We start from the raw sequence: 24658 nt of genomic DNA on the forward strand, positions 1-24658 counted from the left end.
GTTTGTAAGGAATTTTTATTCGATTTTTGAACCCTTCTGGTAAGTTACTTGTTTTCTCCTTGTCCATGTTGTTATTTGTGTGTTAATTACCCTGAAGTGGAGATTCATATATAAATTTTCAAATTAATAAACACACGCTTATATAAACATATAGGGGGAAAAAGCCATGCAGTCCTTGTTCCTAAACAAACCCAGAGACGTCAGCGGGGCTTAATCTCAAATAATTGAAGGTATCACTACAATAACAGTTACGGGATAGTTCTCAGCTACCTGTCCTAGCCACTGGGATGGGCTTAAGACAACCGTCAGCATCCAGCGAAGAAGAAACGCAACTCCAAGGGCTGCTGATGGACCCGCACCCTTCCCTCAACACGCCCTCCTCGATAGTGGAAAGGGTAATTCTCCCCCTCCCCCGTCGCGGTTGCCTCCCAAGCGCAGACCGGCAGTGGGGCGAGAGCTGAAAGAAATAACGGAAAGAATTACAGACCACGTGAGAGAGGCCGCGTATTCGCTGAAGCTGCGCGGGAACGGGCGCCGTTTCCAGCGTCCCCAAGTCGTTTGCGCCCACGACGCTGAAGCGGGCATTTCAGCTCGGCCAGAAGCGACTTCTGCCGCCGCCGCGGCGCGCCCCGGAGCCTTCCTGCAGCCCGTTCCCTTGACCCGAGCGAGGAACGCGGGAGCCGTCGCAGTCCGAGAGAGCAGCGGCTGCCCCCGCCTGGCTCGGCTTGGGAAGAGCAGCGCCGTTGCTATTGGCTTTGCGAGAGGCGCTGTCGCTAGGGCGGCAGCTGGGCGATGTGGCTTCAAGTGGAGCCGGGGCTGCGCTCCTTGTAACCAAGGAACCAGGCGCCTGCATAGGCGACGCACGGCTCTCCCCGCCGCGTCCTCCTCGCTGCGCGCCAGCCTGCGCGTTCCAGCTTCAACCCCGGCGGAGGACGGAGAGATGCCGGGGTTTTCCCGCCTCACAGCCCCAGCTCGGCTCTAGCGGGGACGGGGCTTCCAGGTAGCCCAGGACCGGTGCCGCTCGTCGGACCTGAGGCTTTTTCGTACCACAGTCCCCGCCCTGCCCTGCCGTTCCCACCCTGCTTGTTCTGTGGAGAGCTGCGAAAGGGAGAGCGGGAGTCGCCGGAGAAGCAGACGGGAGCACCAGCCTCGTTCCTCGGCAAGCTGATGGCGTCTCACCAGCAAAACAGGATTCAAGCCTACCTGGAAAGGAACAAGATCGGGCCCCTGTTCGAGGTAAGAGCACCTCCGAGCCTCCAGCTTTCGGAGCTGGGACCGAGGCGGCGGCGGCGGCGGCGGCGGCGCTCGGGTCTCCTTGGCTCTAGCCGCTCGCGCGCGCGCGGTCTGTCCAGGCAAGTGCGCGCTGGGTCATGCCAAGTTACTTCGAGTTTGCTTTAATTGAGATTGCCATTGCTGCTGGGAGCAAGCGAAGGGTCTGCGAATTGGTGATTGATGGATTGATTATGTGCCATCAAGTCGTTGCCGGCTGTAAGCGACCGCACAGATAGATTTTCTCCATGACTATCGGACCCCAACTTCAGTCTTCCAAAGGTGCACCCATTGCCGCTGCAACTGATCCCTCCACCCTGCTGCCGGCCGTCCTCTTCTTCTCTTCCGTGGCAATTGCGCGCCAGCCTGCTTTACCTAAAGAATTGCCGGGGCATAGCACGCCTCCTTTTCCCCTCTGACACATATTCTTCTTTTGCGTGCCCCTTCTTCCCCTTTCCACTCGAATCAGTTCGGGAGCACGCTCCCCTCGTCCTGTCCTGTTAAAAACGGCACAGAAAGGAGATGTTAATATTTGTACTACCAAATTCAGTGTTCCTGTCATAAGGAGTTCTGGTGGAAGACGGTGCAGCTTCTTGTGTTCTCACTTCTTTGACTCTCTTGGTCTCTTGAGACAAAGAAGCCTCACCCACAAGGAATCCGGCAATAGTACTGTAAGCTTTCTGTGGTGGAAAGACACATAAGTCTTCCTTACCTTTTAATATTATTCTTTACTTTTTAAATGTCTTCCATATATCCTTTCCTTTCTCTTTTATGCATGTGCTGCCAGAGGTTTGGTGCTTCCTGACAGTTTATAGGGTGACAGATGCCTCTCTCCCTAGTGCACAGGCATTAATAGCTCAGGCTGATCAAGTTATTTGGGCAGTTGAGACACAAAATCTCACAAGTGCAGCTCCTTATTATTAAATCACCTAACTAACAATCTCCTTCCTTTTTAGGAATGCCTGAAGCAGTTACCCCATCTACCCCATCTAGAGAGCTAATTCTCTAGCTTTATCTTTATCTTTTATGTTTTATTGATTTTATTGTAATTTCTTTGATTTGCCCTTCTCTGTACTTTTCCTTTTTTCCAACTCTTCAGTCTCCCATTGAATCATATCCACTCAGAATATACACAATATACCCTTTCTTTGCTCTGAAGTTCTTTTTATCCCCTCCTTTGCCTGGAGATTCCATCCTGAACATACTTGTTTATTGCTTCATCTGTTTGACATTTGAAAAAATACAGTTGAGCTGTCACTTGTGAAGGGATTTATGCGTATCTATGTCTGCTGCCATCAAAGTGTTCCTTTGATTATTTTTTTTTTCCTGTTGGCCCACCTGCAAAGGATTGGAAAAACCATCTGGAGTATATGTCACCTTCAGGCTGCAAATAACTCAACCTTGTATGGAACCATTGTCCATTTAGCTCTATGAGAAAATATTAAAAGAAAAGTATCCTGTTAGTTGCCAGCTTGGGCGTGGAGGGGGACCTAAAGGGGGAAGTGACATCATGTGTATCATTACATCATCACACGAATGACATGATTTGTATCATTTGCGCAATGACATCATGACAATGTCATCATGGTTTCTATTGGACAGGGTCAGAGAATCACTTTGCCTGGTCAAGCCACAGAAGATAGGTCGGAGCAACCATTGCTTCATCCTTTTGGTAATTGGAGTGCGAGGGATGGTGTTCTAGAGTCTTAATGGACTGCCAATTGATGTGGGTTGCATATATAGGCAGCACATGGAAATATTCATTTCAGAGTGTATTGCAGAAGTGAATTACTTCACTGGATATCACTGGGATTGCTCTATTGCTGTGTTCTGTGCTTCTTCACAATGGTTCGAGGTTGTCCAAAGAATTGCCCCTCTTGCTGGCACAGAGATGTTCTCGAGAAGTAACTGATGAGCCCAAAGTCCAGTTTCATGTATCAGGGGAAGGTAAATTGTGAACTACCCATTTCCACTGTGTTTCTCTCGGTGAGAAAAACATCTTCATATGAGGGTTTTTTGAACCAGTAAACATAGTCAAGCAAAAAATTTGAAATGTTGTTTAGAAGTTGTTTAGACCTGAACAACTCCCACTGTTTATGCATCTTTTGAAAAATGTTTTTGGATCAAATTCTTGAGGCTTCAGAATCCTCAGTTTACTGCTGAGCCTTTATACTGCCTATAATCTCCCCAAATATGCATTAAAATGACATTGGATATATCATTCAGTGGCTATTTCTGGACAACATAATAGTTAAGAGTGCCAGAGCAACCTGAATCCTTCTGCCTCTTCTTGATAACCAACAATTAGTAGATTAGAGCATGGGGTGCAAAAGCCCTGCCCACAGGCCACTTACTACCCACAAGCACCACTTTTGCATTCCAGAGCCCCCCCCCCCCCCCGAGTGGCTAGGGCCAACATTTGGGAAGTTTTTTGGTTTTTTGGGAAGGAGGGGGGTGAGAGGTTTTAAGAGGCAAAATTGGTTCCTTAATACTTAAGGTGCACAATCACACTTCTTAGAAGATCCTAGCATCTCAAAAAGTCAATCTGATATTTCTCATTTTAGGGGGTATTTTGTGCCTTAAAACTATTCCAAGGCTCCAAAATACTATTATCATCCTCATTATCTTGCCCCTGACTATTGGTGATTTCCCTTTTCCACATAATCTGTAAAAAGAGAGAGAAGACTGAAATGCCTTTCTTTATCAGTAGACGGAACTGTAATACTGAAAAAAAGATCTCACTGTCATTGCACACTCTACTGATAAAGGGAAAAAATGCAAATTGTTCAGGAGGGGGAACTTTGATTCATCAAATCCCCCAGTAAAATAAAATATAAGAAAAAGAAAGATATAAAAATGCACATGGATAAATACAATATAAAAAGAAAAAATAGCCCCACTCACATTTGAATGTGGCACTCACTATGCCACATAAAGCTTATGTAGCCCTAAAGCTGACAGAAATTGTGCAGCTCTGGACTAGAAGGTAGATAACTCCCATTATATTTTTCTAACAAGGCATAAGCGATCAGGAAATGCTTTATATTCCTCTTAATCTGGAGTATGACAACTGTAGGATTTTTTTTTTATTAAATATGTTTGTTTCCACTATAAAATTATCCATTTCATATCTCTCTCTTTCAGTCCTGCAGGGAGGTTTCTACAACAGATAAAAGTTACAGCTGCTTTAATCAGTTGCCGACTGGTATTGGATTTGCATCCCTGCTTGTGCCAAAGTGCTTTTTCAGAATTGAATTGGAAGCATTGCAACAATGTCCTAATGTGTATGATTGTGTCTATTGTCTATACAGTAAATGCAAATGGAGTCTAATAACTGTGGATTTGAATACTTGTTTAGGGTATTTCTGCTTATTTTAGTAGTAGTTACTTCCCAGTTTGTAGTACAGAGTAAAACTATGGTGTTTTAGTAGTAGTTACTCCCCAGTTTGTACTACAGAGTAACACTATGGTGCATGCATACCAGGCTGTGGAAAAAAACCTCTGAATTCCATCCGGACATACTGTCATTAAGCATGTGTGTGAGTTTACCTAGAAATGGACATGGAGGATGCCCAGTAGTAAGTAGTACCTTGGTCTGTTTGGCAGCCCCACAGGAGATTCTTCTTGCAACTTGAGAAGGATTTTGTTTAAGTAACCATGGGAGTTGAATTAGGAAGTTAAAAACTGTTTGTCTAAGAGTTACCTGCAATCCTTGTTTTAGAAGACTCTAACGTTTTGAATACAGCTTTGTTTCCTACTGAGGGATTTGGATGAGGGAGATTTCAACAACCCTCTGGTAACAAAAGCATCTCAGGGGAGAATGCTCTAAAACAGTGTTTCCCAAACGGGGCAACTTTAAGATGTGTGGACTTCAACTCCCAGAATTCTGCAGCCAGCCATGGTGGCTGCGGAATTCTGGGAGTTGAAGTGCACACATCTTAAAGTTGCCTGATTTGAGAAACACTGTTCTAAAACATGTTCCAGTTTGATTGACCTTCTATCCTAAAAAAGATTTGAGTGGCTGATTTTTTTCCAGGTTGTTACAGCTGTTTATTTGCAAAAAACATCAAAGACTTTGTACACTGGGAGAAAAGAATAATGTATGTATTCTATTTTAATGCTATTTTTATTTATTGCATTGAAGTAAACATACAGTTGAAATCTGACTTTTGTGTAGTAGCTAGCTAGCACAAAAATGTGATAAAAGTTCTTCATAGTTTATGATTGTGGCTCAGGGATTACACAGAAATCTGACAATTCCACTCAGGAAATAATCATTCATCAAAAAAGTAACCTCAAATACAATGTGAAAGAGCAAAATGGCAACTAAGACTAACTTTGAAGGAAAGGCCAGAATTTGATATGTTTTAAGGACTTGGAACAAGAGCAGAAGTCTCTCTGAAAAATAAATAGTAGAGCTAAATGGAGGCTAGGAAAATAATCAGAGGGTTTGGGAACTAAATTTCAGTGGCTAACATACATGCTGGTTCTTAGGGGAGGAAAATTTGGGCTGAAGAATAGTAGTGACTAGGATTATGCAGTGTTTCAGAAAGGTGAAAGCACCTATTCCAAAAATGGGTTTTGATGTGTGTGGCGGGGTGTGGATGGCTGAAAACTTAGGGATGGAAGCTGTCTGCAACTATTTAAAGCAGCTGCATCTTTTCTGGGTGTTGCCATCAGCTGCTGGGGGCACCTAAGAAAGTTCTTTTGGAATCCAACCTGAAGTGCCCTAATGGTGCCTGGATGATATACATGGCAAGATATGTGTGTCCTGAATGCTTTAGATGACCTATTCTGAATCTAATTCCCTCTTCCAAGACTTGATTAATGATGAAACTTAGGCAGGCTTAGAAACTGCCTGTTCATCAGTTTTAACACTTATGTAAGTTTAATTATGTTACATAACTGCACGATGCTTTCTTTCAGAGCCATAATTCTTTCTTTGAGTGGTTCTTTTGCTGCAGGTGCATTTGGGATTTATTCAAGGAATAAATACTAAAAATGACCACAATAGTTTATTGTCCCTTGCTTTAAGAGACCTTTGCATTTATAGACTTGTAGAAATGGTTTGAAAACTACTTCTCTTGTCTTTCTTATTATTTAAATAAGTTGGGGTTCTTTCAACTTTTTATCAGATTTGGGTTTAGTTAGCTGAGGTGATGTTTAGAGGATTTTCTTACATCTGTGACTTTAATGACTTTGTAGAGTTGGGACCAGATTTTTTTTTGTGGGAATTGTAGTAGAGTTGCAGGGCAAGAGTGGAGAGATATTAAAAGCCCCCAAAGTACTTATTTTTCTAAGAGAAGTCCTTCTTTCCTCTGGTAGATCCTACGTTCATGTCACATTTTTTCCTGAACTGATAATGGTTTTCTTATTGTAGAATTAATGAGGTTTCATTTCTATGTGAAATTCAATTCTGAACAATTTGCATTTTAGTTTTCCTTTTATTTAGCACTTTGAAAGCATCTGAAATAATTTTTTAGAACAAAACTCTGTGCTTGTATTTGTGTGTGGCTGACAAGCAGAATGCTGAGGTAATGGCTTTTAGAAATACATTGAAGCCAGAATCTTCACATTTCTCCTTTGGTCTAAAAAGGCCATTTTAGATGGTCAGAAAAAAGCTGCAACCAATGTACTTGAGGTTAATCTTGGTGGAGAAGTTCCTGGGATGTCTTGGGGGCCAAGAGGGGAAGAAACATTCTTAGAATACTTCCAGCTGATTTTAATAGAGACATGCTGGCTTTCTGAAAAGCTTTGAAGACCTAGTTGTTCTCCCAGGCCTTGAGGTGAGATGGATGGAGCCCCTTGGGTGTGTTTGTTATCTTTGTTTTCTGTTTGTATGTTATGCCTGAATGCCATCTTACTGTTGGTTGGTATTGTTTTTTACATTACTATACTATCTGTGAACTGCCCAGAGTCAGTTGGAGTCAGGCGGTGTCCAGATTGAATTAAAAATAATAAATAATAAATTCTTGGAGGCAGAGTCACCTGATGGACTCAGGCTGTTAAACTTGGGAAACTCAGAGGGGTATTCCTGGGTAATGGGTTAATTGACAAATCCATAGTTTGGGACCCACAAGGAGTTCTATAAATGGAGGAGAGATTATGTACAGATACACATTGGGCAAAACAATATCACTGGTTCTGGCTTGTGCTCCAGTCTATGCACCAAAATCAGATGTATTATTATTATTATTATTAATAATAATAATAATAATAATATATTTTATAGATATTTGTTATTTATTATTTATTTGAATTGATTGGCCACCGAACTCCAGTGGACTCTATGGACAACCTGTCTGGCATATTGGTTGACAAGGTCAGATATGAAATACTTCAGGCTAGCAAAACTCTCTAATAGACATTTGTTTTCACTGACAGAATTTCAGGAGTTGAATATTTAGAGATCTGTTTCAAGAACCTGTTAAAAGGATATTGCCTGTCAATCTAATTATGGGGGGGAAATGTGATATTAGGAGAAAGGGGAATGAAAGGCATAGCTGGCGTGCCTGAAACAATATGAATTGCTTTACTTTTGAATTAAATGGATGGATAATGTAGATGAAATAACATGTTTCTAGGCTGGGTGTTTACTTCCAGGAAGCACTGCTTATAGCACATGTTATAACTGCCATGGATGTTGTTTGTATATGCATCTCAGTTCACCCAGCACTATTTCTACTTTGCTCTGCTCTTTCGCCTGCTGTATTCTATCCATCCCTTTCTTTGGCTGTTCTTGCTGCCCGTGCATTGCCTGCTGAAAGCTGGGGAACTGGCGCTTACTCTCAGTGCTAGATTCCATATATGTTGCAGGGCTCTCTTGAGGTTTTCTGGAAGCCAGAACTACTCCATCCTTTAAAAACATATTTGCCTGAAAGCCAGAAGAGAAGAAGGATGGATGCTGTTCCCCCCTCCTTTCATAAAGGACAGAAAGGTAGAGAGGAGGAGGAGGAAGAGGGGAAGAGAGACATGGCAAGGCAAAGTATTACATGGCCAGTACACAATAAAATTAGCAGGCAAAGCAGATAACAACAAGACCTGGCAATGGCTAAGAGGGGGAAAGTTGAAGAAAGAGACAGAGGAGCTAATTCTGGCTGCACAAGACCAAGCCTTAAGAACAAATGCATAGAAAGACAGAATTGAGAAGACAGAACAGGCAGCACATGCCGCCTCTGCAAGGAAGCTGAAGGAACAGTGGACCACCTGGTTAGCTGCTGCAAGAAAATTGCACAGACTGACCACAAACAACAGCATGACAAAGTAGCAACAATGGGGCATTGGAATATCTGCAAGAAATATCATCTGCCTGCAAGGAAGAACTGGTGGGACCACAAAACAGCCAAAGTAATAGAAAATGAAGACGCTAAAGTGCTCTGGGACTTTAGATTTCAAACAGACAAGCACCTGCCACACAACACCCCAGACTTAACCACTGTTGATAAGAAAGACAAAAAAGTCTGGATAGTGGATGTTGCAATACCTGGAGACAACAGAATAGAAGAGAAAGAACTTGAGAGAAGCACAAAATATAAAGACCTGCAAATAGTAGTAGAACAACTATGGGAAAAGGAAGCAAAGATAGTGGCAATAGTTAAAAGCGCCTTAGGTGCAATCCCCAAACCTCTGGAGCACTACTTGAACACCATCGGCATTAACAAAATCACCAGGTGACTTGCAAAAGGCAGCTTTACTTGGAACACCTTATATCCTGTGACGATACCTTTAACACCATCAAACAACATCTGCCTATCCCAGGTCCTTGGGAAGGACTCGATAGGTGGATAAAAATGCCAAATCCAGCCTAAACATCTGGCTGACTGTGTGACCAACCATAGTATAACATTATACTTAATGGACAAAATATAATAGTCTGCAGTGTCTGCCCAACGTAGAGGAAGAAAATGTCGTGGGTGGGTTTATGCACACACGTGCACCTATATACTCACTCCCATACATATGTGAACATCTGAGTAAATCAGCAGCTACTGCACCATTCTCCTTCCAAGGCTAAAAAAATTCATTGGGGTACTATGTGTTCACTAGGAATAATACTGTAGGCATGGCTGCATTTTGTTACTTGTAAAATAATAAAAACCATAAATAAATCAGAGGTAAACTGTTGTATCATTTTTAAAAAGAGGAAAGATAATATTTTAAATTAAATGTATTTGACACAAGCTCCTGTATGTAGAACATCATAGGAGTGGTTTTCAAAGCTAAGTCAATCTGAGAAGTTGGATTTGATAGTCCTGTGCTGGATTTTTTGATGATTTTGTTAGATAATGAATGCAGAAGAGAAAAGATTATTAAAAGAAAGCAGTAAAACAAGTTAATTCAGAAACACATTTGCAAAACCTTTTCAAAGCATGACTTCTTTTAAAGCATGTAGACAGTGGTTTCAGCAAGGTGAAATCAAATATATGAATGAACAGATGAACAAAATGATGCAATAAAGAGGAAGGTTAAGTAATTATCTAGAATAATTAACTTGCATGCAAAGAATTTAGAAATGAGTCCTTTCTGTGCTGGGAGCTGAAGTTGTCAGGTTCTTATTGTTAAAAAATAAATGATTTCCCTGAGCATTTTATAGAGTGAGTTTAAAAAATATACAAATGAAGAAAAGTATACGATCATTTTAATAAAAATCATTTATACGTAAACCAACCAAGTGGAATTATTAACTGGATTTACACCAAGAGCTCAGTTGTAGTGTGCAATGTCTGATTCTGATCAAAGTGGCCTTTAAACCATAATTTATGACTTTGTGCTGTATGGAACCAGCTAATGTAGTTTATTCAACAAACCATATTTAAACAAAGAATGGACTGTATTCAGCTAGCCTTCTGCCAATTAAATAACTTCTTCCAGAGTTTTCATATGGTTAAAGGAGAAGCATTTTTGGGTTTTTACTTTTATTTTGAAGCAGGAAAAAAAAAAGAAGAAATCTCATGGAAACAGAATTCTGTACTTCTGATTTAATTTTTCTTTGGCTGCTTTGTGCCTTTTGAGGTGGTTTCAGTAATACATAGTTTTGTCACAATCCTTCAAGCATTGCAATATTCTGCCTTTCTTGCAAAAAAAAAAAATCCTAAAGGAGAGTTTGATTAATGAGAACATTAATTATATTTTAAACTTCCACTGAAACAAGATGAACTTCAGGACATGTATTTGACACATCTTCATTTGATGATTTTAAGGAACTGATGACCAAGCTGATAACAGAGACTCCTGATCATCCAATCCCATTTCTCATTGACCATCTTCAGTCTAAACAGGGGATCCAGGGTCAGATTCAGAGGACATTATCTGGATCTGCTGCTCTCTGGGCAGAGAGTGAAGCTTCAGGTATGTAGAACAATGATTATTCATTGGGGAATTCTAAGTGAACACAGTTCTGTAATCACTATATACCAAAGCTGTTATATTTTACTAGATCATATTTATCTGCCTAGAGGTTGTATGCCTAGAGATCATATGTTTTGTATGTCCAAAGTACTTATATCTATCCACATTTAATTAATTAAAGTATCTGTCCAGAAGTTTTATCTGGGTTTATCAATTACTATTTCAGACTAATATGTTCATATTAATTTATCAGTTATTAATGTGCAGTGACACCATACAATCTGGATGCCCCTTAGTTGGGAATCCAGATCAGGAGAAGTTGCCACATATTAACAGGTATATTTAAAGAAATTCCTCTTTGGATATTCCTCCTAATGTCCAGATGTAAAGTTCCAGGCCGTGCTGGCCATGTAATACTGGTGATGGAACTAATGACATAGATCAATATTTCATTCTACATGTTGATATTCTTAACCTATGAACAGAGATATAAATGCTAAGAGTTTTTTCTACATAATTTCTTCTAACATAAATTTAAACAAGTAGCAATTTATATGACTATTTGGTTACATGGTTATATCCAAAAACAATCCTTCAAATCTCTTTACTATACCTGGATATATTTTTATCAGAATGTAGTTTGGAATATGAGAATATCAAAAAGCTATTATGCAAATGCAGTCTTGTACAACACTTTTTTTCATGAACATCTATCAAAGGCATACATAGATGAAAATGAAATAAGAGTCATAATTTCGTGGAATGTAAATATTTGTGCATAACAAAGTTATGACTTATTAAACAGATCTATATACTTGTTTTGATGCACATATGTTGAATAATTTTGTTTATGGAGTGATGATTACTTTATGTAAAAGATCTGCAAAAATTTAAGCAAATATCCTTTTTTCCAGCAGAACACAAGGGAACAAGAAGGGATTTCAGAAGTTATGATAAACCCTGGCAGACAAATGCAAAGAAGCCTAAAAAATCAAAAAGTGACCTTGCAGTATCCAGCATTTCTCCTCCATCACCAGAATCTAAATCATGTAAGGAAGTGTATTAAATGCAGTGTGTGATTTTTTCCTAGCTTCTGTACAGGTATTTTGATTTTAATGTTTCTGTGGGTGTATCTATAAATTTAATTTTTAAATTAATTTAATAAATGTATGCATGTTCTGTCTTGTGATTTACAGGGGGCTGAATCTTATGGAACAATAATCCAATGCTATTGCTTATGACAAAATGCAGCTCAAATTTTATTGCCTGTCTAATCAATATGCAGATTGCAAGATTCATGTATACTTTGGATATGCATCTGATATGCATTTGTGTAGACATACTGTACTTTTTCAAGTGTCAAGTGCTCAAACTGAGTCAGCCTGTACCTTCTCTTTAGAGACATGGATACATTTGTTTGGCCTATGATTAAATTGGAAGCAGAATGTCAGTGTAGATTCTTGACAACCCTAGTGGTTTTCTCTGCATTTTCTAACTCTACTATGTACATAAATTTTAATTTGCCATTTTTACATATTTACATAGCAAGAAGATTTTTTAGGAATAAAAGGAGCTAACTGAAGTACATGCACAGAAAAAAATCTAAAAGGAAGAAAGTGGTTGGTTGCAGTAAGAAACAAGAAAAGCCCTAAAATTCCTTTTTGATTAAACTGAAGCAAATCTAATACATTATGTTACTTACCTTACTTGGTAGGTATTACCTCTTGAGTAAAAGATAATGCTAATTCAAGAATTATGGCAGGGCATTTAATCAACTTCAGTACTGGCTTTAATAAACCCTGAACAATGAGATTCAGGAAAGTTCAAAAATGTTAGTAATGAGTTATCCTAGACATTCAGTAAAAAAAATATTATAGTGATCATTGTGATTACCAATGAAGCTGGTCCTACTTTTGTTGAAGGCATTTTATTTTATGCAGTTGAAACTTGAATTGGAATTAATTTAAAATAGTGAATCTTTCAAAAGAGGAAACCTTCTGTTACCTTGCTGGCAAAGGATTTTTAGATTCATAATTGTTTTTGCCTATGGGAGTAATTTAAAAAGCCCCAGGTCATTTGAAAGGAGCCTTTCTGCCTTCTATTAAATTTGTGAGTAGTATGGAAAATGTGGATGGAGAGAGTTTTTCTCCCTGTATATAAACTTAAATATTTGAGAGATTTAGGACCAATAAAGAAATATTTCTTAACATAGATGAACTATAGAATTTCTGCCATCAGAGGTGGTGATGTAGATGATTTAACAAATTCATGGAGGATCAGGCTGTCAATGGCTATTTTAGTATCTCTATAATCACAGGTATCATATTTTAAATACCAGCAGTCAGGATGCAACAGTAGAAATAATCTATTGCCATCCTGTCCATATTTAGCATTGTTCACCCCCCAGAGTCACTTGGTTGAGATAGGCAGCTAAAGAAATTAATTAATTAATAAAATAAATAAATAAAATAATTTATGAGCTTCTAGAAGCATCTGCTTGGCCACTATAGGTCACAGAATGCTAGACTTGATGGGCTCTTGTTCTCATCACTCAGGGGTCTTACATTTTATGTCATTGTTATCCCAGTTCTCTGAAGGTGAGTGTTAAAGTGGGGAAGAGTTACTCCATGGGTTCATATGACACTTTTATTTTGCCCAGTTAATGGAAAGGAAGAAGACCACCAAAGTAATTTCCAATCAGAGAAGTGGGTTATTATCCTGGAAATAAAAAAGAGTCTAGCATTGTCCAGTAATCCTACATCATTTACTCCATCATATTTTAATGATGAAAACCCCTATGGACTATTACATAATACAAAATTGAAGTGAGGAATTCAGCAATTAAGAAACATGACAGAATTATGTGGACCTAGACAAAACATTAGGGAATAAACCCTAATTTTATTTATTTGTGCAGTTACTTTAAAACATATTTTCATTTTTTTCCCTAACAATTCCCAAACAAGCCACTGAGGATTGAGCACACTCCATGACTACAGAATGCTGAGGGCCTGCAATGGATCAAAATAGTGAATTGGAGAAGGGAGGAATGTAATGGAGAAACTTGAAATGAGTTGTAACTGTCAAGAGCGCTGCACTGTTTTGCTGCAGATCTTACCAATAAACATAAATATTATGGTCCTGGTTAAAGATTCTCTCGTTAATACATGTAAAGCCCTTGTCTCATGAAGAATGAAGCCCCTTGCTGTGTTTTTTCCCCAGAATACTTTGCAAACAGAAGGCATATCCTCCTGACAATGTTTACTTCAAGTTTCATTGTAGCATAATTAGAGAGGTTGAGTTTTAATTATTTAAATTCAATGTATTTACAAATGATTGCATGCTGATAAAGATGTGAAAATCAATTTCTATAGAAACAAAGCTACAAAACATTAGTTTCAGTTTTAAAATACTGACCAAGCAACATGTATGTTAGGACTGGGGAGATATTTCAGCACCCCTGGGAGCCTTATGACTTTTCTGTTGATTTTTATAACCTGAAATTGTGCTTTATTTTATTTAGTGCCTCGATCAGTAGGACACCTGAAATGGGATTGGAGGTCAAAATCAGAGCATCATGATTTTGACGAATTAAACCATATCCTTCAAGAAAGTAAGAAACTTGGCAAAGCTCTTGAAAATCTTTCTCGAAGTAAGTTGATCAACACGTGACGCATATACTGAAAAAGCATATTCCTACAGTGTGAAGATTGGAGATAACTTTAGTGAAGGCAATATGCGTTTGACAAAAGTTTTATTAAAATAATCGTTAAGATATTACCAACAGTTTGTGATACACAGAGTAACAGGATTAAGTCTGAACATTTCTCTGCACCATTTAAAACACATTAGATGACCTTCAAAATACTGTTTGCTCTTCATTTTTTTAAAATGAAAATCCTTAAAATTTATGAGAAATTTCCAACTGTTTAAGAGTTTTGAAAAGCTGTTACAAAAGGTAGAGGGATGGATCTAATTTAATAATAAAATTAAAAGGCATCCATCTGAGCCTTTCATCAGTCCCTTCCTCCTCTATTCATTCCAAGAAAATGTAACTGAATTTTATGCCTTTAAATACAGTATTTTATGCCTCTTGAAATACAGTAGCTGATTAAGATTGAAAGATACTTTTGAATGGCAGCTTGGTGTATCATCACTGAATTCTAGTAAGTCAGCAAATTCTTTAGATTTATTCTTTATATTTATTGTTCTGTCAGTTTTGTGCCATTAAAAAAAGCATATGTTTTTATGGCTGACATCTTCTTTGATACATTTTATGGCAATCTAAACTTAATTTTATGTCACAGTTGCTAAAGTGTAGTATTTCTTTTTTTTTACTGAGGTACTTCATTCCTTTTCTATTTCTATTATGCAGTGAATATGTTTCATGTTTGTGAAATCCCTATGGGTTGTTCAGGCTGACTGAGCAGTTTTAGGACAGAGACCAAGTTGCATGTACCAATGGATATTGAAGGTACATGTGCACGTACAGGTACATGAGGCCTGTGGTCTCATTAGAGAAGTGATGGTAGAATAATATCCTGATTTAATGCTGCCTGTGTTGAAATATTTTTTTGATCTCCTCCAGATCACTATGCCAGCATAATGTTACAAGAATTCTTGTAATAAGGCATCAAGATAATACAAATTTTCCAATATCTTCAACTTTTCGTACTAGGTTATTGCTCTACAGTTGCGATTGTATCTTCCATATGGTTTTGATTGCCACCAGTGGACAATGTTAATACTTATGCATATGAATGTGTACCTAGAGCGCCATACTCCATAATGATATATAGAGCCATAGGTTTGCATTAATTAGTATCACAAATGCTGTCCTTACCTTTATACCACTATATTGCACCAAAACAGGGGGGAAATTCTATACAGCTTCTTCTTTTGGCTTCGCTAGAATCTCATTTGGGCCTTTACTGATAACAGGGATTCATTTTTCATTCACTAGAGGGATACAAATTATAAAGAAATAAACAAATAAACAAATAGCTCTGCTGTTTCTCATTCAGGTGTGCTAAGAGTATACACCCAAAGAAAAGGCAAGGGAAAAAGTGCACTAGCTCTCTTTTAGAGAAAGAAAAGTCACCTCCTGCCCTCTTTTAAAGGGCTGAAACCCTTTAAAACTCTGGCAGTAAATACCCTTCACATAATTAAAAAATCTCAAGAATTACAAATTAGCTGAAGAGCCTCCCTGTTTAGAAAATGCGATCCAGTGCAGATCCATAATTACCTTGAACACATAGAAATCAGTGCATTGTTGCTCCATTAAGTTAACATGATTGTTCCCACTCCCCTCCTTATGCAGAAAACTAACATGTTTTTAAAATGCTTGAAGAAGACTTAAGTCTTCCTTCATTTTTGTTATAGGTATTCTGTAGTGTTGGGTCCAGAAAAATTATTTAAATACTTCATGCTGTTGATTTATTTTTTTGCTGAATTACAGTTCTTTTGGATGTAGAATAACCACTCTTAAAACGAACACATCAGAAGAAATATACAGTCCAATACTGGCGATCTGCTTTACTTTCACATGCTGAAGTCAGTCTGAAAGAGAAAAATGATCCCAACTGTACCATTAAAACCAGAATGTTTAATTCAACAGATTTAAAAACACTCAGTCTTTAATAAGGCCATCTGCTGGCATTTCAGAAAAGCATATCAACACCAGCCTTTTGTTCTCCGTAAAACTGATACCATCTGAGGAATTCACATTGAAATAGCACAGCAGAAGGGAATCTAGTAAGCCCCCTTGTGAGTTCTTTTCTGCTAGTGCAATGAAAATCACCTGAGTCATATTAAACTCACCTGCATTTATTTGAAAATAAGTCATTTGGGAAATGAATTTCAAATGGCTTGCAGAAGTGAAGCTTCTTTCATTTTAAGAGACACATTATGTGAATTGTGTGACTCAAGTTGAATAAGCATAAAGATGGAAATTAGTTGTTAGTGGGAAAATATTCCCGTAAATATAGCTATCGAAATAAAGTGTATATTAATAAGAGAAGGTTTAAAGATAGGCCTGATAGTTCAGTGTTTTTTCCATACAGCACTCTAGCACTTACGGTTTCTTCTTCCTTTTTCCCGCTAGAAAAAAATAGCTCTAATATATTTGAGAGAATTGATGCTTGAATAGGTTTGCTACTGCTTTTCAGGGTATAATATTGTATAGATACAGAGAATTTAACTGACTTGGTATACTTCATTTCCTTACTGTATCAGAGCTATCATATCAGTTGCTTGAGCTGCGGGACAATGGAAATGTTCCCTCTTCCCACTCTGAACTCATATTTTTCAAAATAAATATCTAATTTAAATAATTGATCAGTAATTAATTTATTGATTTGAATAAATGTTTAATTTAAATAATTACATAAATATTTATTTTAAATAAATACAAAGTAAAATGTGTTTTTAAGTAAAAACACAATCATAGTTAGGGCCTGCATTTCATAGTTTCTAATATATTGAAAAATACATATATTAAAGTATATATATATAATTGTAATTATCCTTCTAGATGACCATTTTGTATAAGATTATCATTCTTGAATTCTTCTTTCTTCTGATTAAGAAAATATATTTATTTTATAAAAGCAGTGCTAATTTCCATATTTTCTCATGTCATTTCTTACATTTAAATGATTTCTTATATTGTACTATACTGATTCTATCTGCTATTATTAAAATTAGTATGTTGCAAATCTAGAGGTTCTGCATACTTTTAAAAAGCAGATAAATAGGATTCTCTGTAATAGCCCCTGTCATATGTTGAATATAATATAACATTCCAGAATAATTTAATATCTACACATGATCCAAAGATATGAAGAAAATCTGTTATGGATGCTTGAAATCTCTGGTATCTTGAGCAACAATCCTGATCCTCATTACATATTTTATTTAATTTATATGGTGGCAAATACAACTGAGAAATTTAAAACGGGGAATAAATCCAGATTAATGTACCAGTATAAAGAGGTTTTAGACTGTTTAGGTAGGATCCTATCCTAACCAAGGCTGCAGCCTACTAGCATAATTGATATAAGGCATGCCAAATTATGTGGTTAGGATGAATAAATGAAGAAGCAGTTACACAAAAAAAGACTGTTGGCTTGTAGAGCAACATAGAGGCTTAGCTTGAAAATAATTGTAGAATTATCTCTTTCTATATCTTCTGTTTATATAGTCTTTTCAGTCAGTCAGAAACTCTGGAATAAGAACAAGAACTAGGAATACAATAGGAATGAGGAACATTCTGAAAATTCAGTGTTTGCAATTTGTAAATCCTGCCATTTACTGGCCCTGATCAATTACTGAATTATTCCTAGATTAGAATGGAGAGATTCACCCACATGTTCGTGCATGGAAAATAAGGAATGCAACTGCTGTTCATGTGTCCTGTTTTCAACGTTCAGGTGAAGGTGTACAAAGAGCCCCATGCATATATTATTGTAAGAATTTAGAGCTTTGTTTACACTCAAAGTTGGAAGAAACATGGAAATTGAGTTGGTACATACTGTCATAATTTTGTTTCTCCTGTATACATTCAGTGTATTTGTTCAATAATTTTGAACAGGGGTATGGTATGTTCATAACAAGCAGATTCATTTGGTGGATATGGTTGAAGGGGAACCAGCAGAAGCAAATTAGCATGTCTTTAGTAGCCAGAACCTAAAACTGGCCTATCAAACCAAAGTGCCTGATCCTAGAAATCAGGGTAAGATCACTGTGTAACCAGGCTTGATAGATAAAGAGTGACGTGATACTGATAAATAAGGGATAATAGACATCTTTTAAAGGACAAATAACCAAGTTTTAAAGGCTAGGGGAAATGTGAAACATGCATATGTGGAAGAAACTGAGATGCTGTTGTGTATGTGTTCAGCTTTCTGAACCAAATTAAGCCTGTAAAAGTTGATTCTGCTTTCTATCTCTTGCAAGCGCCCACACAGCTAAAGACTGAAGAACTAGAAATGTACTTTCATTGCTAAACTAATCCCTCCAGGATTAAAAATTGATTAACAACTGGAAGCAAAGTGTTCTTTGTTCAATATATGAATGTACTTTGTAAATGTATGTACTTTATCACATATTGAGTTGTTCATAAAATGTTAACTACTCTGAACTATGCTAACCTGTTTTCAACATAAAAATCAATTAAGACATTATCTAGACTGAAAAATTGATCAGCATTTAGGCAGTTTTGAACATCTTTTTAAAAGCAGGAACCAAATATTTCTTCAATATATCTTAACAAACATGTGCTATGTTTATTGGAAGAAAGGTGCTGAATTGGATCCAGCCTTTTGTTCCTGGAAAGACCATTATTCCAGCATGGCTACCATGAATGGAAGGAAAGTAATTTTTACTTCTCATACCTGCAGTCCTATGTGCCCCCTGCCAAATCTGCTTTAGAACTTTCTGTACAGTTTTGCATTGCGGGGTTAAGCCTGGATTATATATCCCACTTGTGCAGAGAGACATCAGGATGCTTCTCTTCCATTTTTGGCTAACCTCAATTACTTGTATTAGTCAACAGCTATTGTTATTGTAGAAGAAAAGTTAAATAAATAAATCACAACTGTAAACCATAGTTTTAAGTTGAATTGCTTTCCTAAACCTAGGTTAAGGCTAACCAGTTTATTCAAGTTCAGACATAATTAGTTACCATGGCTAGATAAACCTGGAAACAAAAGTTTCTGATCTATGAGCTGCATTGGATAGTAAAGTGGTGGCAGGTATAAAAACTCTTAACTCATGGCTGTAATGCTTAGGAGATTATTGTTTAGCTGATGTAAAACATAATGGGCTGATTCAGAACGAGTGAAGTAACAAGATTACTGCCTACACTGTTTCTTTGGCCCCACTTGGTTCCTTCTCCACTGATTACATCTAACAAAAATCCCATGGAATTTGGGGGTGTTCTTCAAATTGCTAAGAGATCCCAGTTTAGACATAGCATTAAAGAACATAGACTTACGTTCTACATTTGTATAGTACTTCAGATTCAAAGGCAGAGGTGATATGGAGCAAGAGTGGAGATGCACATAACATTTGTTAGAAATACCTTAAACAAATGCATCTTTTCCCAGGATCATATAGTGAACCCAGGAAAAGATAGAGTTGTTTTAATTTCCAACAGTTGCTGTGTGCATACTCTGAATATGCTGTGAATCATATTGTTTCCTTTGAATCTGAAATGCTGCTGAGTTATATTATGTTCCTGGTTTTTTTTTAGAAATAGGCCATATAGTGTCCAAGAGTATTAGTGTGCCTCACAGACTCTTTCTTGATTCTGTTAGACTCCCTGCACCGGCTTTAATTTTTTTATAAGATTTTTTTTAAATTCAAATAATGGAAAGTCAGCATATTGCAAAGCAAAGCACTAACCCCCAGTATCAGAAGACATTCTTAGATAATAAAAATGGTAAATGATTATAACCCCCTCTTTTTTTAAAAAAAAAATGTGTCTATTAAGTCACACTACATATGAATAATCTCTGAATCATTAAAGTATTGCTTGCATGAAGCTTCATACACTGTCCCTGGCTGTCTCTCTTTGCACATCAAGGTATTTTGCTTAGTTTTTTTCCAAGGATTGCAAATCACCTCCTTTGAGCAATTTGCAGGTCCTACTGTCTATTCACTCGTAAAAAAAGAAATAGGATGATAGAAAATCCCTTGGAATAATAGAAGGGAGACAGGAAGCAATATAACTAAGTTGTTTTCTGATAAACGGGTATGTTATGACTAATCATGCTTATGATGGTGGCCATTTTTTAAATAGATAAGTCACCCAATGGCAGCCACTTTGTGCGAGCATCAATTACATGTTTTAAACGTTCCAAATGTTGCAATGGGCTCAAAACATTAGCTTATGCTTGGATTAGGTGTTCCCACAAGCAGAAAGAGCCATGTGGAAGTAATCAGGCATTATATGCCAGCATATTTGCTCAGTCTGAAGCCAGAATTTGAAGGAATCTCATGTTGTTGTTACATTTCAACCAGGCCTTGACTAGGCATTAAATTCCTCAAGCAATTGTGTTTCATTTATTTGCTTTTATAATTGACTATAATCTTGTTTTATTTGTAGGCATTGCAGTTTCTGATGAGCTTGATAAGGTAACTATGCATAGCAAATTACATCAAACTGTGTATCTCACAAAATAAGTGTGCACAAATAGTTTAGGAATATTTCCTATTCTTGCTGGAATTTAGCCTAGGTAGATTACATTCTCAACTGAAAATCTATTTCAGCTGATACTGTTTATGGATATCATTACAAATTTGGAAGCCACTGGGTTTGAGAAGAATCATCTACATAATCTTCTGAAAGTTGAAGTCCCAACACATCTAGAAGGCATTGTATTGGGCAAGTCTGTTGGAATTCAACTACTACTATACAGTTTGCTGTCACCAACACATAACAATGATCACTCGCATAATGGTTGTGAAAAGGAATTTCATAAAATCATTGTGGATTACACATGACCATATATACAAAATATATACAGAAGGCTATGTGATGGACCATCTTCAGTAAAATAATTCTGGTTATGCTGTCAGGTCTTCTAGAGAGGATCTGCTCAAGGTCCTTGTGATGGACTGGAATGGAGGAAGGAGGGTAAAAACGGTGCTCCCGTCTCCAGAGCAACGCTCTGGAGATAAGCAGAGAAAGCTGGCGCATCCCTAAACATTCCAGAAGATAGTAGAGAGTTGTGCCTGGGAACTGCTGGTCAGTCTGAGAAGATTTATGTCAGGCCTAGCCCAAAGAACTTCTGGAGACCATGCAGGTTCAATCAGCAAGGTTTATTTGCCAGCACCTGTTTACAGAAATCTTCTCAGACTGACCAGCAGTTCCCAGGCACAACTCTCTACTATCTTCTGGAATGTTAAGGGATGCGCCAGCTTTCTCCGCTTATCTCCAGAGCGTTGCTCTGGAGACGAGAGCACCGTTTTTACCCCCCTTCCTCCATTCCAGTCCATCACAATCCTGCCCCTTTGGGAAGTGGTAAAGTCCTGGACCAATAGACAGGCCCCACACTTGGGAGCAGCGTACCTCTGGCCCTCTTATTACTGTCATTTTGCAAGGCCATGAAAACAATTTTATTTAGGCTGACTTTCAAGGCTTAATATTGATTGGACTGCCACTGTTTCTTCTCTTATATCCTTTTATGATTTGGGAAAGCTATTGTACTCTATGTTCAGTGGGGTTTTATGATGCTTTATTGTATGAATTGTTTTTAAGTTTTTTCTGTACCACCCAGAGTCTAGAGATATGTACATTAGTGGTGAATAGTATTTGGATTCACAGCGGACAAGAATGCTTCAGATCTAGCATGGGTAGTCTCTCTCTACCCTGCTCATTAAAGAAGCTGTGCCTTTTTGTGGCCTTGCACGATAGCTGTTCAGACTCAGGAGAATATATGTTCAGGCACCAAAGGAACATCTAACAGCTAGAAAGAGGGTACACCCTTACTTGCTTTGGATGCAAATATTGTACAACACGAGGGAGGGAGGGACGGAGGGACGGAGGGGGAAAATCAAGTAATCTTTGCTTGATTTTCTAAGGGACACTTACTAGCCACAATTGAAAACATCATCCTGGAGCATTAGGGATAGACATTTCTTTGAACTGGTCTAGAAATGCAGTTTTTATGTGTTATAAGCCTATAGTGCTTGGAAAGGTGCAAAGAAAAAGAAGAAGATGATGAGCAGCAAGGTGGATGGACTTAATTACAATGGGCACCCTGTTGAAAAAACCTAAAGGTTGGGGATAGATCCTCTTGGAGAAAATCTATCTGTGTGTTTGCTAAGAGTTGACACCAACTTGATGGCACATAATCAAAATCAAAGGATAACTTTAGCTATCCAGAAATGCAGTTATTTTTTCTTCAAGCTATATATTATATTACAGTCTCGCCTACTCTAGTGTCTTCCAGATTCCTTCATGTATTTTGTATCTTTCTATAAAATATCATTATGTTTAAATTGCTTGCACTTATTCCTCTGTTTCTCCATATTGTTGCAAATAAGTAGTAATCATTTTCTCTCTAATAGGAAACAGCAGCCTTTAATACTCCACTTCTTCGGCCTCGGGTTGTTGGAGAATGGATTGGACGTGAAGAAAATGATGCAGATCCACTGGCTGATGAAATGTTGCAGCCTCCAGTACCAAGAAGCAAAATGGAACAGTGGGATAGTGAAGATAGTAGCAGTCCTGGAGGAAGGTACATTTTTCAGCTATGGTGAATAATTTAGAGATAGTTGCTTTCTGTCTGGTATCCAAATACAGCAGGTTAATTTTAGCTGATTTTGCTGTATAAGAAGCTTTCCTCATTATGCATACTTTGTCTAGGACAGAGATACAGGATGCAAACATAGTAGAGATTAGCATGGACCTTCCATTCATTTCTTGAGTACATTCTCAGGTATATGTGTAAGACAGACAATGGAAAAATACAACTACATTAATGTCAAAAATTAGTGCAATCAGTGTCTATGCCATATCTGGAGCATCTGTACCCTATAGGCCACATGTGGCTTTCAGTTGTTCACTGTTCAGCTCTAGGTGCCTTAACTGTTTCTTTGCCAATAGGATTAACAGTGATCAGCTAAATGGTGGGAAAGAAGCTATGATAATTTATCAATCTTGATAGGTATGATGAGGGTTGATAGGTGTAGAAAGTAAACATTTGTCAAGTGCTCTTTATCAGAATTACTGTTATTTGATGCTATCTTAATAATCAGGAGAAAAGGAGAGGATTATTGCGAGCAAATCCCATCATTTGGCTTTCTTCATCCTAGCAAGTAGGGCCTTGAAAGCCAGGATCATGTGTCTAACCTTGACACAGTTCCATTTGCAAAGATATCTCTCTTTCTGCTAGGATGAAGAGCATTTGCCCATTTCTACCTAAGCAAGAAGAACATTTGTGGGTATGCATTCATGCATTCATGTTAAACACTACTGCACTGTATGTTGCATTTGAAGATAAGCGTGTGCCAATCCAAGTAGGCCAAGCCTAGGGGAATGGGTTGAGTTTCAAAACAGGCACAGAAAAAATTAAGGGCCCAGGGAATCAGAAAACAGGTACATAGTCAAGGTATGGGCTGGTCAAGAATGAGAACAAAAAGAAGATATCAAAAGACAAGGGGAACAATTAGTCAAAATTGCACAAGGACTAAATTGGAGAGAAATTTACTCAGATTAGGGAGCAAGCATTTTTAAAGTTTGTTGGAAAAATACTGGTGTTTATAGTCAGCAAACATGGCTCAAATAGGCTGGTACTGCAGCCTAGATCACTTCTTTGAACTATACTTCTCAGTATAGAGCTGAAACTTGTACACTATAGGATTAGTTTGTGATGCAAAGATGGGCAGAGAAAAGTGATTAAGCAGCTAATGGGAAAAGTGATTAAGCAACTGATCTCTTGAAACGGTAGTTAGAACAAAATGTATACAGTAAGCATTAGTGATACATAAGAAGAGTTATCCAAGACATTACCTAATGCTAATCTGCAATTTCTACCCCAAAGTTCCCAGGTCACATTTTGGGAAGGGGAAAGACCCCCCAAAATTGTCTTAGTTTGTACTTTGTCCATCAGTGGAAGAGAAGCATTGTTTTTTTTACTCTAGTTCTAATTCAATATTTAAAATAAGTTTCTAGAATTTAATTAATAGGCTTTATCTTTGGGTTATACTGTCTATTCAGACATTTATTGGATCAGTTCCAAAGAGTTCATTCTTATATAATTAACTAATAGCAGAAGGACATTTTTGATTAAATTCTTCCAATCTAATTCGCTGTAGTGTTATTAAATGATCTAATGATACATGCAGTTTTGTGCAGAGAACTAGTAACAATAGTTACTGACTTTGAGCATATATCAAACTATAGGACTTTTAAAACAATGTGGATGTATATTATTTTAATTCAAGACATTTAAATATATACAGGGTATACCAAAACTCAGTGCCCAAAGACAATCTATTATATAAATCACATTAAATATTCAAATTGGTTGCC

At 37.7% G+C, this 24658-nt stretch overlaps 1 protein-coding gene across 1 annotated transcript in view; it reads left to right on the forward strand.

Annotated features, from left to right (window-relative positions):
• The first annotated feature begins 878 nt into the window (after positions 1–878).
• The window catches only part of CUNH8orf34 (chromosome unknown C8orf34 homolog), an 84950-nt gene continuing 61170 nt past the window's right edge, over positions 879–24658 (forward strand). Inside the window, exons 1-6 of the mRNA XM_088130646.1 lie at positions 879–1236; positions 10470–10617; positions 11532–11666; positions 14141–14269; positions 20726–20754; positions 22693–22862. Coding sequence (XP_087986772.1) covers positions 1168–1236; positions 10470–10617; positions 11532–11666; positions 14141–14269; positions 20726–20754; positions 22693–22862 — 680 coding nt within the window. The 5' untranslated portion in view covers positions 879–1167. The remainder of the gene's footprint in view (positions 1237–10469; positions 10618–11531; positions 11667–14140; positions 14270–20725; positions 20755–22692; positions 22863–24658) is intronic.

Source organism: Python bivittatus, unplaced genomic scaffold, assembly GCF_059951505.1.
Source record: "Python bivittatus isolate LINGU-HERP-01145 unplaced genomic scaffold, Pbiv_v1 ctg000840_np1212, whole genome shotgun sequence".
NCBI classification, from domain to species: Eukaryota; Metazoa; Chordata; class Lepidosauria; order Squamata; family Pythonidae; genus Python; species Python bivittatus.